The sequence below is a fragment of the Rhinolophus sinicus genome, linkage group LG15, assembly GCF_036562045.2.
Source record: "Rhinolophus sinicus isolate RSC01 linkage group LG15, ASM3656204v1, whole genome shotgun sequence".
Classification (NCBI taxonomy): Eukaryota; Metazoa; Chordata; class Mammalia; order Chiroptera; family Rhinolophidae; genus Rhinolophus; species Rhinolophus sinicus.
In genome coordinates this window covers 43,242,476-43,259,469 of record NC_133764.1, presented here as the reverse complement: position 1 = coordinate 43,259,469, position 16,994 = coordinate 43,242,476, and the positions used below count along the sequence as shown (strand labels likewise).

The following is a 16,994-nucleotide window of genomic DNA, read 5'->3' as shown; positions in this document are numbered from 1 at the left end:
TTAGCCAGGCTGTCTCAGACTTCTTGGTCTGTGAGATAAATAAACTTGTAATGATTTAAGCCACAGCATGCATCTGTTACATGCTGCCGAATGCTCTCCTAATTGAGTTATTTTGACTGCTTCTCTTTAACCCTCAGGATCACTGGACTCCTGCTAAAACACCTGTGCCCATGGTGCCCCCTTATCTAGCAGCTATGGCTGTGCCTCCCACCCAGAGTCACCTCCTCTGGACCATTGCCTCAGCTCACCTGTACCAATGCTCACTGTGACACTTCCCATACACCTAGAGCCACATTCCCACTGCCAGCCCACCCTGGGCCTCTGTCACTCTTCGCTGCTTCTGATGTCTGAGGCACTGTCACTGGCAGACTTTGGATCCCTGGCAAGAGAAGTACTGTCTTCATGGTTCACTGTGTGGTCCAGACTTGGGCCCCCTGAAGTGTAGGTGTCCCAACCCTGGCCTCTGGACTGCCCTGCTAGCACTTTTTCTGGTCTCGTTCTGCAGTCGAGTTTCTTGAGTACTTTGGGCAGAGAGAATGGCCTGAACAAAGGTATAGGGTGACCAACTGTTCTGGTTTGCTCAGAACTAAGGAGTTTCCTGGGATGCAGGAGTTTCAGTGTTAAAACAAGGCTGGTTCCAGGCAAACCAGGGCAGCTGGTCACCCTAGTAGTACATTTGGAGAACAGCAGTAATTCTGTGCAGCTGGAGCATGCAGGGCAAGCAATGGGGCTGGAGAGGTTGCAGAGGCAGATCTCAGAGGGCTCTGTGAGCTATTTAATCCTGACAAGGCTGGGCCAGTGAAGAGTTGTAGGCAGGTGTATTAGTTTCCTGGGGCTGCCCTAACAAATTGCCACAAACTTGGTGGTTTAAAACAGCAGATATTTATTCTTTCACACCTCTGGAGGCCAGAAGTCCAAAATCAAGGAGTCAGGTGGGCTGTGTTCCCTCTGAAGGCTCTATGGAGACTCTCTTTGTTGCCTCTTCCATCTTCTGGTGGCTCAGGCATTTCTGGGCTTGTAGCAGCATCACTCATTTTCTGCTTCCGTCTTCTCATGGCCTCCTCTTCTGTGTCTCAACTCTACCTCTGCCTTTCTATTATAAGGATACCTGTCACTAGATTTTTGGGTCTTTTTGGATAATTGAGGATGACCTCATTTCAAGATCCTTACCTTAATTCCGTCTACAAAGGCCCTTTTCCCAAATAAGCTCACAATCACAGGTTCTGGGGCTTAGGACATGGACATATCTTTTGGGAGCCACCATTCAACTCACTACAGTAGGGAAGCAACATTTAAATTTTAGAATCTGCAAAGATCACTCTAGAAGCAGAGAAAAACACAGTTGAAGAAGGGTCTTCAGCTGTTCCATAAGACAGCACAGGGGCCTGGGCAGAAGCCAAGGGATGCATACATGAAGAGCAGCATGGTGGGGGCAGTGGATCCCACTGGGGCCTTCCGTCCACCTCTATGGCTGTCCGTGAGATGCCCAAGCTTTCTCCATCTGCCGTAGTCCAGGTCTTGCAGACGCCAGGCTCCTTCTTTCTTTCTTTCTTTTTTCTTTTTTTTTTTTTTTAAGATTTTACTGGGGAAGGGAAAACAGGACTTTATTGGGGAACAGTGTGTACTTCCAGGACTGTTTTCCAAGTCAAGTTGTTGTCCTTTCACTCTTAGTTGTGGAGGGCGCAGCTCAGCTCCAGGTCCAGTTGCCGTTGCTAGTTGCAGGGGGCACAGCCCACCATCCCTTGCGGGATTCGAGGAATCGAACTGGAAACCTTGTGGTTGAGAGCCCACTGTCCCATGTGGGAATCGAACCGGCAGCCTTCAGAGTTAGGAGCACAGAGCTCTAACAGCTTGAGCCACCAGGCCAGCCCCAGGGTCCTTCTTGCCCAGAGTGGCTGACAGGCCCAGGGATGGGCGCACCCTCTCTTACGGGCCTAAAGCTTTAACTGGTCTGCAGAGTTCCTGTCCGAGGACTAACTGGTCTCTCAGACACGACTGACACCGGGAATATTCACCCCAGCCCTGTAAGGACAGGGTCTCCTTGACGGGCTCATCTCTTCATTCAACATACATCAGTTGAGTTCACGCTCTCTGCTGTAACCGTGGAGCAAACGTAGCCCCTGCCTGCCAGGAGTTCACAGGCCAGTTCAAGTGATAGATGAGAAATAAGTTACTTCAACACCATATAAACTATGCCCGGTATAGTACAGGCAGTCCCGACAAGGTCGTGGGCCAAGCTGTACCCATACCCACAAATGGCCTCACATGTGGATTTTTGACATTATCCCCTAACCAGTTTACACCCATAGGCACAGATATACGTCCTCACAGTGCTGAATATTTACACCTTGCGGCAGGTTGGTAACCCAACTTTTGGCTTTTTGTTTTGTTTTGCTTTTTCATTTTAAAAACGATACCAAGAACCCCCAATGGTAAGTGGCTGGGGTATTCCTCAGCCTCTGAGATCAGGAAGGCCTCTTGAAAGACGCAGCTTCTAAGATGGGTTGGCCAGAAAGAGATGAAACTGGACAGGGGAAGGAAGAGTATCTGTAGAAGAAGATAACATCTGTGAGGGCTGAAGGGGAAAGCGTAAGTGGAGCTGTTAAAGATTGGAAAGAATCAAATATATGGTGATGGAAGGAGAACTGACTCTGGGTGGTGAACACACAGTGGAATTTATAGATGATGTAATACAGAATTGTACACCTGAAATCTATGTAACTTTACTAACAATTGTCACCCCAATAAACTTTAATTAAAAAAAGTAAATAAACAAGGAAACAAAAAAAAACTTAAGGTGAAATAAAGCCATTTCCATTAAAAAAAAAAAAAAAAAGATTGGAAAGAGCCATACAGCAACTTCCAGAGTTTAAGAGAGAGAGGAACAAATGATAAGACTGGAGAAGTAAAACTGAGGCAAAAGTTTGTGGTGGTCCAGGTTAAATGCTTTGGCCTTCATCTTAAAGGCGTGGGGAAGCCATTTTTAATCCCGAAGTCTTGAAATAATAGTCAGTCAGGAAAAGACCTGCTTCTCATCTCCCCCCACCCCGCCCCACTCATTGTACATTTTGTACTGTTGAAACGATATTAGTGATGAGTTTGGTTTTAGGGAACATGTGCCCCTTTGCTCAGCGGCATGTGGGTAAGCAGAGAGACCCAAGAGTCTGAGATTTTATCATTTCTCTCTCATCCGTATGAAGACCACAGTAAGGCAGAGAGGGCAGGCGCTTGAGAGTGTGGAGAGTTGAGTAGCCAAAGGAAGTTTCTAGGGTAGGTGAGGCCTGAGTGGGAGGGAGGCCACGCCTGTATTTGTAGCATTCCTACTTTACTCCAGGCCTGGGAAAAGTGGAAACAGGGGCCGCTGCTCACCCCACCCAGCAGCAGAGCAGAGCAATGGAACCGACACCAGCCCGGCATCCCCGCAGCCTCCTAGCTTCTTCTCGCCAGTGTTTGTTTTGGCTAAGAGCTGCTTGGGGCTGTTTGAAGCCAATTCCATCAAGGCAAAGCTGAAGGAATCAGGACATGGGATCACTGAGGAGGGAGCTGAAAGGGGCCTCAGCTGGGGACGTAGAGGGGGCGCACCGTGGATGAATGGCAGACCAGGGTGAGAACCCGGGACTACTGACTCATTGCAGTGTTCAACCCCAGCACCATGGAGCTTCCCAAGCGGGTGAGGGGCTGACACAGGGCTGCAATCCACTGAGCACCTTGATACCCACCTTTCTAGGAAGGCATTTGAAGACGAAGGTGTCCAGAATTATGCTGTACCAGCAGCCGTGTCTCCTATTGTTGCTTCGTAACACACAGATCCCATTCAGACACCACACTCCTGCTTCCAGAGACTGGGCCCCACCAGCAGGCAGCCCCCCCTGGCCCACGCAAGAGCCTAAAGGAGGCCTGGCTGGCCCAGGGCACTGGGCCATGCCCCACCACGGCCAACCCCATAACTCTCAGATCGCGATTCAGTGCTGCCTCCCCCAAGGCCCAGCGTGGACCCCTCCCATGTCCTGCTCTGCACAGATGCTGGCAGGTCACATGTCCCACAGCTGAAGGCCTCCCCCATCCGTCCGCCTCCACCATCTGCTGAGGCCCTGTAATTATTCCAAGGCCTGGTGCCGTCTCACTCGGAGGGGAGAGTTCACACAGCCCTGTAATGTAACCCAGGCCCATGGCCGCTCGGGCAGGGGGTCCCCAGCTGGGTAATGAGCCGCCAGCTTTATTGAATTCCCTGGCTTGGGACGCTGTCTTTAGCGGAGGCAGCCCAGGACGTCTGAGAACCATCTGAACACCCTCATTGAGGACTCATTCTCCCCAGCACCCTGCTCCCTGCTCCTCAAATCCCTCTTCCTCCCCAAATATGTTTAAATGACAGGAACAGGGTAGGGAGGCTCCCAGAGAGCTGGCCTCCCCCATCCATGTGGGAGAAAGCATGGCTGCCTCAGGTCTGGGGGCCCAAGCAGGGTGGACCAAAATGGGCTGCTGGTTTGACTTTGTGGGGCTGTCCCATGCGGAGTAAAGACCTGCAGTTCCCACCCCCACCCTGTCTCCTAAACCTATTGACTTCCCTCTCACCTCCCCTTTCCGGAGGCCTGGGCCCCGTGGAGGGAGGGCCTTGGCTGAGGAGGCTGTTCTGGGGGCCAGGCCTTTCCAAGGAGGAGTGTAGGAAACCGCCTTCTCTGCGCTGTCTTGCAGACTCCTGCTCAGGCTTCAAGACCCACCCAGGTCACGGCTGTGTAATGGCAGCCCCAGGCCTCTCTCCCCCCTCCCGGCTCCCAACACTTGTAAGACCCCCAAGACAGTGTTTACTCTTCTGTCATGCTCTTGCATGCTTATTTTCTGGAGGAGACTGTGCCCTTTCTGCGAGCAAGGACTACATCTATTTCTATGTACCCAGAACTTAGCACATAGTAGGTGCTTTTAAAAACATCAAGTAGGGAAAGATGGAAGAGATACTGCAAGAGGCAAGAGATTTGGTCTGTGCATGAGTGACATGACATCTGAAAAGCTGGCACAGCATCTCCATAGGTTTCTTGGTGTCCCTGACACGTGTTCAGCTAAGGTCTCCGGAAGGGGGCAGCCTGGCCAATTTGGGAAATGGTATCAGCTGTGTTATCCTGTCAAGGCCCTAGTGGCTCAGGAATTGTTATGCTAAGGGTGAACCCGAGGTCAAGGGTCATCCAGAGTTCACTGTCCAGGGTGACTTCCTGCCAGCTGCCCCTAGACGAGGCCTTGAACCTACCCTAGAGGGTGTGAAGGGCCCACGGTTCCTCTGCCCTTTAACAGTGGTGTGGGCTGCAGGGGCTCTTCTGAGATGGAGTCAGAGCCCAGCCCTCTTTCTGACTGAGCTGTACCCGATGTCTTTGGGGAGGGTGAAAGGCAGGGGACACCCCCAAGGTCAGCCCCACCCAGCCCAGGCTCCACTCCCCAGAAACCTTCTCTGAGAGAAGGTGGTGCTCTGATGGATGGTGGGAGTGAGCAGCTGAGCCCTCGTTTGGTCCCAGGGGTTTAGTGAGGGTGGGGTCCATGCCACCCACCAGCGGAGAGTGTGAGGGAGACAGTCAGATGGAGCCGGGCAGGAGGACTGTGGGTGGGAGGGGCTCAGAGAAGGAGACCTCACAGCACTCCCAGAACAGCTTATAAACAGGCGGGGCTGGCAGGGTGGCCAGCGGGGGTCTTTCTAGAGGGGCTGGAAGCTTGCACGGGGTTGTATAAAGAGAACAGGACTGGGGTCTGGGAGAGGAGGCCATGAGCCATGGGACCGCAGGCAGGCTAGCCTAACCTCTGTGTGACTCGGTTTCCTCCTGTCCACTGGCGCTCACAGCAACCTCTCCCAGGCTCCCTCCTGGGGCTGGCATGAGGGTCAGCGGTGACGATGTTGGTGAAAACGCTGTGTGGGCTCTGAGCCCTGATCAGATGTTATTTATTATTCTGAGCTGTGTTTTGGTGGGAGACTTGGAAGGGCTGAGAGGGGGAGCCTGAGTGTTCTAGGGCCCCTTCTTCCCTGATGCTGCTTTGAGAGTTCTCAGAGCAGAATGGCCAGGAGTGGGGCCCTGAGAGGGAGAGGCCATGACTCTCAAAGGACGGAGCTGGGCGAGGGCTTTCTCTATCCACCGTGAGCAGCGGGCTAGGAAGACAGCTTCCCCTACTTTGCTGACTGTCCCCACACTCCCACCTCTGCTCTGTGCCTCTCCTCCTCCGCCCCCCTCCCCAAGCACCCACTCCCTCTAATGGTCTCAAGTAACTTTCCAGAAATCAGCATCTTCTCCCTGGATACTTGTCCTCACGTAATGGGACTGTGACAATTTTTCTAAGTCCTACTTAGAAATGTGTCACCGTTCATTTCCCTTTGTGATGTCAAGGGAGTCTGCACAAACTGTGTTCCTCCAGCGTGTGCTAAAGCCCTGCTCCGAGCAGCTGGAACCTGGGTTTATGAAATTATAGGGAATTCAAAGCAGCCGGCGTCGCCTGCTGTCTGGCTTTATTACTGAGATGGGCCTTGGAGGGAAGTTTATTCCAATAATTTAGGGGATTAGGATCTGACACCCTTCATTAGCTCTTTGACATAAGCGGAAAAGACAGATCTCGCAGAATGACCCATACAATGGGAAGGAATTGGCTTAGGTGGGGAGAAGGCAACACACCACCCTGTGAGGAAGAGGAAAAGTCTGCAGGGTGGAGGAAACGGTCACGCTGCCTTTTCACAGTCAAACTGAACGGTGAAGTGTAGCCCTGAAGGAGAGAGTGGACCTGGGAAAGGAAGGGTCTGGGTTCAGGATTCAGTTTCCCCATCTGTAAAATGAGGGCACTGCTGGGGACCGTCTAGTGTCTACTGGCTCTGACATGTGTTGTGCCCACGGCATGCACCATCCTTGGGACACAGCAGCTCAGATGCTGCTCCCCAAATACTTTACGGCTTAACCTTGAAAAGGTGCTTCTCTCTTCCAGGGATCGACCCCCTGGGGATCAAGCGATCAACGCAAACACTCAGACTGTTCACTTTTGGGAGCATTTTAGATACGAGCCATTTCCTGCCAAACGGGAGAGAAATTGCCCCGCCCCCAGCAGCTTCTGGCTCTTTTCCCAGCCCCCTCCACAAATACAGCCCCTGATGTTTCACAAACTTCTTGTCCAGCCTGTGAAAACCAGAGTCTGGGATGCACTTTGACAGCAGTACTGACAGATGTGGGTGGGTGGGGTGGTTTCCAGAGGCCCCTGCTTGCACCCACAATCTGGTGTCCCTGTTTCCCATATTAATGGTAGGGTAACGGAGCTGTGTGACACGGGCAAGTTGCTTAGCTTCTCTGTGCATCTTTTCCTCAAATCTAACATGAAGGTAGTTTGTTGTGAGGATTAAATGAGATGCGTACGGAGAGCCTGGCACTTATGAAGGGCCCAGTAAATATTACCAATTAGTGTTGCTATCATTGTTTCCTGTGGATGACCTTGAGCAAGTCCCACACTCTGTCTGGGCGTGGACCTTCTCCTTTGTAAAGTGGGGGGAAGCGAGACAACTGAAAAGTGCCTGGCGCCTCGAAAGAGCTCCCTGAATGCAGCCACCAAATCATTAGTGAGGGCTGCTCGGCTGCCCAGCGCCGCCCTGAGACACTGTTAACCACGTAGGTTTTCTAGGAGCCATGAGTGTGTCAATTGGAGAAGTGAGGAATGTGATATGTCCCGGCAGCCGGGGAGCCGCAGCATATCTGGTATGTGTGTCTGGAATGATTTGGGGAAAATTCACCAAAGTTGGAACTTGAGACGCAAACTGCCCGGGACAGAGAGATAGGGCGCTGTCCGTGCATACACCCCCCACAAAGGGACCTGGTGCTGGGGTGGGAGTCGGTTTACACAGCACAGCCGCTGCTCAGGCCCGCCCTGGAATGGCCGTGAACTTGTTGTTTTTCCACGTCATTTGCTCTCAAATGTACTATCGGGGCCGGGCGATGCTAACCCAGTGCCTGCAGGTCCCTCCTTGTAACAAGCGATTGTGTGTTCTTCAGAGGTGGCCGAGGGGAGGAGGGGGCCCGGCCCGAGGAGGTGGGGGAAAGGGAAACAAACTGCTCCTTTACAGTGAGCTTGCGTGTCCTGGAGCCAGCTCCCCCCAAAGCACATGCCATTTCTGGCCCTTGAAGGGGTTAAAGGCCTCCTGGAGTCAAAAACAAGCAGGTGTCCCACCGTGCCAGATACGCCGCCTAAACTGCTTCCAGCTTTTTTTTTTCCCCTTCTGCAACAAGTCTGTGATCAGCCCCGGGACAGAGGAGCCAGCAGCCTGCCTGTGACAGGCATCAGGTTAGCTCGCTCCTGCTCGGGTGGCGCCCAGGATATAAATCCAGGATCAGGCCCCTGCTGCGGCTCCTCTCCCCGCACACTCAGGAGAGGGGGTTTCCGTGCAAAGACCTTTCTTTGCTCTGAAGCTGCACAGCCCAGCGGGCTCCACTGACTTGGAGGAGGCAGCCTTACCAGCAGCAGGGAGCCTGCTGGGGGGCCCAGGGCAGGTGCCTGCAGCCCCTGAGAAGAAGGCGGCCCTGGTGGGCCCAGCCCCTGGTGGCGGTGCAGGGGATGTCTCTGGCCGCTGCAGATCGCACCATGTGGGCCCTGCGGTGCTGCCGGTTCTGGTCCCACTGGGGGCAGGTGGCAGCGCTGCTGCTGCTGCTTGGGGTATCCCCAAGAGGCCTGGCACTGCCACCCATCCGCTATTCCCATGCTGGCATCTGCCCCAACGACATGAACCCCAACCTCTGGGTGGATGCTCAGAGCACCTGCAAGCGGGAGTGTGAGACGGACCAGGTGAGTGGGAATCCAGAAGCCTAAGAGGACCAGTGAGTGTGTTAGTGAGGGAAAGTGGGAGTGGGGAGTAGGGACCGCGAGTGCCTTGCAGGTCCCGGGGTGAAGGGACTCAGGCCCCAGGGCCACATGGAGATAAACAGGGTGTGACGTGTGTCTAACTGAGGCCCAGCAAAAGAGGTGGGTGTGACGTCCAAGGTCATCGGGGACTGGGAATCCTTGAATTCCTGGTCTCATGTTTGCTGAGGGCCCGCTCTGAGCCAGGACTACGCCAGGTACATGTGTCAGTAGCCTGTTGACAGTTGAGAGCAGACACTCGTGACAGTACAGTGAACAGCAGAAGGTCTCACAGCCAGGGATGCGAGGGGTGGCTTGGAACCCACGGCTGTCTAACATCAGAGCTAAGGCTTCATCTGGCCTCCAGGCCACCTCCCCAGGGGTTTGGGCCCTGACCCTGAGAGCAGACCAGGCTGACAAGGAGGAAGGGTGGGAACAGCTCTGAATAGACTCTCGGTGTCCCTGGGAGGGAAGTGGACTAAATTTCAACCTGCCAGATTCCTTAGTTCCCCTTTCTGCTCTCATCAGAGCATCCTGCAGCAAGCAGGGCAGGCGTGGTGGGAGGACAATTCTCTCCCAGCTGCCCAGTCCAAGGACCATTCCTACCACTGCCCCCAGCGGTGAAGAGCCTGCCTGAGCACAGGCACTTCCTGCCAGCCTGGCCAGCTCTTGGGGCTCAGGGCTGGGCTGGGCATCACAGGGAACAAGAGAGACCCTGGTCCTTCCTCTGCCAAATTCACACAACCTGCAGGAGAGTGCAGGATTGCCCTGGAGAGAGTGGACTCTGGCTCACGGCGCCCAGGGGACAATTCTCAGGCCAGAAGCTGCCAGTGAGCAGTGGTGGTGCAGAGGGAAAGGAGGTGGGGAGGGGTGGGCGGCATTGTGAATTGGCTACATTTGCACGGGAGCCTGACACACGCTGGCCTGGTCAGTCAGGTGGAGCTGGGGGACAGTGAGACTCCAGCTGATTTACTGTATCTTGGGGAGAAGGCACCTGTATGGGGCTGGGGATTCAGACAACAACATGTGAGTACTTTCTGGGCCCTTAAGGAAGACTGTTCTCAGGCTCCCCTCTAGGTTTCCTGTGCCCAGAAATACCTCCCCCTGGTCGCTGAGGACCCAGCCTTTCATGGACCTCTGAGTCCTGAGGAGCTTGGGGCCCGAGTATCTTAGGGAATAGAATGACCCTCAGGCTGAGAAGCAGCTTCTCCTGCCCGCTCGCGGTTCCCCCCACTCGGTCTCTCTCCCTCAGACCCCACCCAGCTCTGAGATCTGCCCATCTCTGTCCCAAACACTCCCCTGGTGTGGCCTGGAAGCCTATGCCAAGTAAGGGCTGCAAAACAAAGTCCCCATTCTCAGGCGAGAGGGGGAAAACAGTAAACAAGTTGAGCAGGCCGGCTCTGCACAGCCCGGGTGGGGGATCTTTCCCCTGTTAGCTGATGTGGAATGCCAGAGGCTGAAAGGAAGGTCGGAACCACAAGAGGCCAGCCCTAGTGGGGAGTAATTCACAGAGCTACTACCAGGGCAGAGGATTAGGAGCGGTGCCCGCCGGCCCGGTGGGTACGATGTGCTATTGTCGAAAACACCACGTGAAATCCTTGTGTGTCGGCCCCTGACCATGCTGCTAATTTCGAGGAATTAAACTAATGCCTTACGTGGCTCCACAGAGAATCAGAGGGAATTACAGCCTGGTAAGTCCTCGCTGACGGCCTTGCTGACCTTTGCCACACAAGGGGACTTTTTCCCTTGTTGATTTCCGCATGAAATGTCCCCCACGTCGGAACTGGGCACTAAGGTCTGGCACAGCCCATGGCGGCGAGACCTGGCATCCTGGGCTGGTCCTGCCTGCCCTTCCTCTCGGCTATGGACAAGTGTGGCCCTTGTCAGAGCCGCTGCTCCTGATGCGCGTGTGGACAGCCTTGAGCAACTGTCCCAGCCATGTCCCACTTTTCCTTCTCAGCGTTTGGGGTGACCTCTTCGATTCAGCCAGGGTCTCCTCACCCCAGTAGAAAAAAAGACAAAAAGGCCTTTGTTCCTACCTAGTCCTGCTTTGCGGTCACTATATGATGTAGAAGAGAAAAAAACCTCATTTCAGAATCCCACCCACCTGGAGCTTGAAGCCCTTTTCCACTACGTCCCAGCCCTGTGCATTTGGCGTCACTTCTCGGAGGCTATGCATTCTCATCTGTAAAATTGAAGTAAGAAAACTTCCCCTCCGAGAGGGAGGTGGCCTGCCTCTTCCCACACTATTGGCTGTGTGACCTTGGTCAAGTTACCTAATTCTCTGTGCATCAGTTATCATCTCTGAGGTGGGGATAATGGTATACCCACCTCGTAGACTTGTGATGAGCATTAAACAAGCTGACAGACGTAAACGGTCTTAGAAGAGGGCCTGGCAAGTAGTAGGTGCTCTGTATACTTAGCTATTATCATTACCAAAATGTTTTGCTTATGATAGGGGAGCACATATTGTAATAGTTCCCTTCCACAGCAGCCATGGGGTCAGGTGGGGGCGGCCTGTCCTCCCTCCCTCCTCCTCCTCATTCAGGCCTCTCCATTTGGCTCTCTCCAGGAGTGTGAGACCTATGAGAAGTGCTGCCCCAACGTGTGTGGGACCAAGAGCTGTGTGGCAGCCCGCTACATGGACGTGAAGGGGAAGAAGGGCCCGGTGGGCATGCCCAAGGAGGCCACGTGTGACCACTTCATGTGTCTGCAGCAGGGCTCTGAGTGTGACATCTGGGACGGCCAACCCGTGTGTAAGTGCAAAGATCGCTGTGAGAAGGAGCCCAGTTTTACCTGTGCGTCGGACGGCCTCACCTACTATAACCGCTGCTACATGGACGCCGAGGCCTGCTCCAAGGGTATCACACTGGCTGTTGTCACCTGCCGCTATCACTTCACCTGGCCCAACACCAGCCCCCCTCCACCTGAGACCACCGTGCACCCCACCACGGCTTTTCCAGAGACCCCTGGGCTGGACATGGCGGCCCCAGCTCTGCTCAACCACCCCGTGCACGAGTCGGTCACTGTGGGCGAGACAGTGAGCTTCCTCTGTGACGTGGTGGGCAGGCCCCGGCCTGAGATCACCTGGGAGAAGCAGCTGGAGGATCGGGAGAACGTGGTCATGAGGCCCAACCATGTGCGTGGCAACGTGGTGGTCACCAACATTGCCCAGCTGGTCATCTATAACGCCCAGCTCCAGGATGCTGGCATCTATACCTGCACGGCCCGCAATGCCGCTGGAGTCCTGCGCGCTGACTTCCCGCTGTCGGTGGTCAGGGGGGGTCAGGCTGCGGCCACCGCGGATAGCACCCCCAACGGCACAGCTTTCCCAGCGGCCGAGTGCCTGAAGCCCCCCGACAGTGAGGACTGTGGTGAGGAGCAGACCCGCTGGCACTTCGACACCCAGGCCAACAACTGCCTCACCTTCACCTTTGGCCACTGTCACCGCAACCGCAACCACTTTGAGACCTACGAGGCCTGCATGCTGGCCTGCATGAGTGGGCCACTGGCCCTGTGCAGCCTGCCTGCCCTGCAGGGGCCGTGCAAGGCCTATGTGCCTCGCTGGGCCTACAACAGCCAGACAGGCCAGTGCCAGTCCTTTGTCTACGGCGGCTGTGAGGGCAACGGCAACAACTTCGAGAGCCGCGAGGCCTGCGAGGAGTCCTGCCCCTTCCCTCGGGGGAACCAGCGCTGCCGGGCCTGTAAGCCAAGGCAGAAGCTCGTGACCAGCTTCTGTCGGAGTGACTTTGTCATCTTGGGCCGAGTCTCCGAGCTGACCGAGGAGCCTGACTCGGGTCGCGCCCTGGTGACCGTGGACGAGGTCCTGAAGGATGAGAAGATGGGCCTCAAGTTTCTGGGCCGGGAGCCACTAGAGGTCACTCTGCTCCATGTGGACTGGACCTGCCCCTGCCCCAACGTGACGGTGGGCGAGACGCCGCTCATCATCATGGGAGAGGTGGATGCTGGCATGGCCATGCTGCGGCCCGATAGCTTCGTGGGAGCGTCCAGCACCCGGCGGGTCAGGAAGCTGCGCGAGGTCATGCACAAGAAGACCTGCGACGTCCTCAAGGAGTTCCTGGGCTCACACTGAAGCCCCCCACCCCGCCCCTGCCCCCTCTCTGGCCCTCTCCTGCCTACCCGCCCTGACACCCCTCAGTCAGCAAACTGGGCAAGCTCAGATTCGACAGTCTTAGGCCAGCAGAGACACAGCAATCCAGCCATCAGAAAAAAGCCACCAGAAAGTCTTAGATCAACTTCTATTCTTTGGGTTCAATACGGGGTCCGTATCTTTTTAGCTGAGGGGGACAAAAGGAGAAGTCAATAGACTCCTGCAAGTTATTCCTGATGACCAACCTGCTTGGGCATTATTAGCCTCTCTGTGCTGGCCACCCCTTCCCCTGGCTGTCCCAGCCACCTACCCCCAGCCAGTCTTCCAGCCAGGGTTCTAGAGATGGCAGCTGCAAGGTGGCCACAGGAATCATGGAATGAGTTGGTTTGCAAAAGGGGCAGGTGGGGAGAGAAAGGAGGGTCCAGGGACTCAGCAGACAAATTCCTCACAGCCCCCTAGACCACCCTGAGCAGAGACTGCTTCATGTTCGGGGTCATGGGAATTGGGAAGCAGGATGAGTGGCCCAGGCCAGCGCACAGCTTGCTTGAGTGGAGGCTGCTGGGCAGGTACCCTTGGGGGGTGGTCAGCCTGTGCTTCGGTCAAGTTGGCCCAGGGGTCTCTGAGGCTACCACAGCACCAGGAGAAAACATTTTTCTCATGTTTCATCTTTTTGGCTTTATTGATTGGTTTCTTGATGATTGATTTATTGATTCAATTCTGTTCAGTAACCAACTCAACAGACGTTTTTCTGAACATTATTGGGTGCCAAGCGTTAGGATCACAGAGAGCTGTTAGTCACTGCCCAGCCCACAGTGAACACAAAGGTCCAGATCCCAGTGTTCCCCGGAAGCAGACCCTTGGCTGACCCTCCCAGCTGTCAGATGGTCCCGATTGACAGTGTGCTTTCATCGGCCACTGGCTTCCTTGGACATAAAGCAGATAGAAACCCCAGGATCTGTTTTGGTAGGAAGAGAAAGAAAGGAAGAGGGAAAGCAGGCAGGGAAGGGGTTGGTGAAGGAATGAGGGAGGCAGGCTTAGGAAGGGAAGGAATGCTGCTCAATGCTCCCATCTGGTGGTGGCCTCAGGAGCTGCGGGGACCTGCGGGAGGTTCTGCCAGGTGAGGCCTGGGATGGCAGGTGTGGCGGTTGGCAGCTTGTTGGTGATTTTTGTTTCTGAACTTCCTGTGCAGGTCCAGCCACCCCACCACTAGAGAAAGGATTTGGAAAACCCGTTGTCAACTCTACATCTGCCCCCACTCCCTCCTCAGCCCCTCATTCTGCCCATGACCCTCCAAAGCAGAAGGTCATTGTGGGGCGTCCTTGTTTCTTACTCAAATGTAGGAAGGAAGATACCAATTAAAAGCTCATAGTATCAACAGGCCTTCTTGCGTGATTCGTTGGAGCTAATATGTGTGTGGGAGAGGGCAGGGAGAATGGGTGGTGTCCTTTGCTTTGGTGACCCTGCTGGAGGGAAGTCTGGCCAGCGGAACCACAGGTGTGTGATGGAGGGACACTGCTAACAGTTGGCCCCCTTTGTGGCTCCACGGCTCCTTAACCGTGGTGCTCACCGCAGTTCTGTGAAAAAGGCACAGGGAAGCAGAGGCCCGAGGGGCCAGCTGACTTATCAAAGAGCAAAGAGACAGGAAAGTGTGGGACTTAGGCCCAGGTGTTCTGACCTGTACCTCAGTCCCATCCCAACAGCAGGGTGGGCGAGGGGCAGAGTCCAGATCCTGCCACTGACAGTGTCAAGTCTAGAGGTGCAAAGATGGGGGAGACAGGTGTGGGGTTGGGAGGGGCTGCCCAGCTGTGACTCCCTGGGGGGCCTCGGGGTGAGGCCCTGTTCCCAAGTCCTAGGTGGGCTCAGAGCATGTGACTCAGTTTCCAGGACCGGGACAGAAGCACCTTTTGGCTACTCCCCTGCCCTGGAGGAGTGTTCCCGAGACTGCAGCCATGGCATGCCCCACAGCTTGTCTGTCCCTCAGTGAGCCAGACAAGCCAGCTGAGCACAAGAGACACCGGTCCCCTGTCCACTTCCTTGGGTCTTCCTGGGCCACAGCCCCAAGGAGGAATCCATACCCAGCCCAGCCCCAGCCCTCCTTAGAGATAATCCCTTGCAATAAAGAGGGGCCAGGATCAAGATAAATAAGAGGGACCAGGATCCAAAAGACAAGCTGCTCCCCGAGAGAGGAGAGAAGCCAGAGAAGTGGGTACTTCTCTGGTCACCACTGGGAAAATACTGAGCATAAAACTTAGCCACCACGAAGGTGTGAGCACCAGCTATAGGCCCCTCCCCGAGGGGGTCAGGGAACCAGGCAGGTAAGGACTCAGTTCCTCACTGGCCCTCAGAGGCTTGGGGACATTCTGTTCCACCTACTTCTAGGCCAAGGTGCTCCAATAAATAGCACAGTACCTTAGAGCCTGAGGGGGTAAATGTCAACATGCCGGCACCTGTCATCTCCCCTCTTCTCCACACTTGCGCAGCTATGGGGCCTGAGCCTTGTGGCTACCTGGTGGAGATGTGAGGTTCAGGGAAGTCCGATCTCAGGGCTCCCTCTCATCAGCTCACTGCCCACCCACAGCCCTAGACCTGGGGTCCCCGTCACACTCCATTCCCAGCCTGGCAGAATGACAAAGCCAGGCTGTGGAGTCAGACCCCTCGAGGTCTGAATCTGGGCTCTGACACTTATCTGAAGTCTCTCTGCACCTCAGTTTCCTCGTCTGTAAAACAGAGGGTAGTAAGAGTTCTTTATAGAGACTTGGGGAACTCGACCCTTTTAATCTTGTCAAACGGGAAAGCCTAGGAAACAGAGCCTGGCACAGATGGCTGCCCCTGGGCCCTCCCGTTGCCTTCGGCAGCTGCCTGGCTGAGAGCAGCACCCCAGGATCTAAAGCCTCCCCTTGTCCTTCTGGGCTTCGGGTTTCACAGGTTCAGTGACCACACAGCTTCAAATATTTTATTCTGTTGCTCACAGAGTACATCCAAACTAATCACCCCACCCAGGCTGATTTGGCATTCAGAAAATATGGGCACTTAGGGAATAAATGATTTAGCGTCTATTATAACTTTATTATAACTATTACTATGTGGCATTTATTTTTCTGTCCTGGAAACAAAGCCTGAGTCCATGTCCCCTGTTGGCGAGGCCTTACACAGGAACTGACATCTAGTAGGTGTTCAGTAAAGGCTGAACTGAATTCCCAGGGCCTGGTCGCCAGGTATCCTGGGGAGGCCACCCCACCCAGTCTGGGAGATTTGCCCCCACCTGGGCCCTAGGACATATAGGGATTGAGCCCTCGTTCAGGTCCGAGGCCAGACTCACCTGTTTTCCTGTCTACACTGGACATTCACTCCTCCCCTCCCTGCACCTGGTGGCTCCCCCCTCCCCCCCCCCCACCGTTCTCCCCCTCCCCCCCACCCTCATTCCAGTTTATCTCTGTTTGCCTCTTCAGAGGCCTGGTCTGGCGCCGCTGTCGCCGGCCCAGCCCCAAGGCCTCTGGGGCAGGACAGCTTGGCTTTTTCCACCCTCTGCCTCCCCCAGCACCTCCAGCCTCCTAGGACACTCTGCTCCATTGTCTGGCCAGCTGCTCCATAGTCTGATGTCACCCCCTGGACAGTGGGGCCAGAGAGTGGGGACCAGGGGCGGAACCTGATGAGGGAAGGGAAGGATAAATACATAGCCCCATGGAGATTTCCTTAGGCTGGGAGAGCACCCTGTGTCCAGCTGTCCTGTTACAACTTCAACACTGAGCGGGCACTGACTACGTGACAGGCACGGGGCATCTCTTGTTATCTCCACCACAACTGTATGAGGCAGGATGCTATTTTGTAGGTAGGAAAACTGAGGCTGGGGGATGAGAAACTTTCCCAAGATCACCCAGGGGCTACGTAGCAGAGCCAGGATTTGAACCTAGGCAGTCTGACTTCAAAGCTCTTCATGCTGGTATTATGTTGTTTCTCCAGCGTCACACACACACACACACACACACACACACACACACACACACTCTGGGCTGGGTGGTGTGGAATCCCGTTGGGACCCCAAATA

At 54.9% G+C, this 16,994-nt stretch overlaps 1 protein-coding gene across 3 annotated transcripts; it reads left to right on the top strand.

Annotated features, from left to right (window-relative positions):
* Positions 1–8,038: 8,038 nt before the first annotated feature.
* On the top strand, positions 8,039–14,324 carry WFIKKN2 (WAP, follistatin/kazal, immunoglobulin, kunitz and netrin domain containing 2). 3 transcript variants are annotated; one of them, XM_074319906.1, is made up of 2 exons: positions 8,039–8,784; positions 11,411–14,324. In XM_074319906.1, exons 1-2 carry the CDS (start codon positions 8,557–8,559, stop codon positions 12,929–12,931), a joined length of 1,749 nt encoding a protein of 582 aa, XP_074176007.1. In that variant the 5' UTR covers positions 8,039–8,556; the 3' UTR covers positions 12,932–14,324. The 3 variants fall into 3 exon arrangements, with proteins under 3 accessions (XP_074176007.1, XP_074176009.1, XP_074176010.1); XM_074319908.1 differs by lacking the exon at positions 8,039–8,784 and adding an exon at positions 9,805–10,529; XM_074319909.1 differs by lacking the exon at positions 8,039–8,784 and adding an exon at positions 10,562–11,036.
* Positions 14,325–16,994: the final 2,670 nt, after the last annotated feature.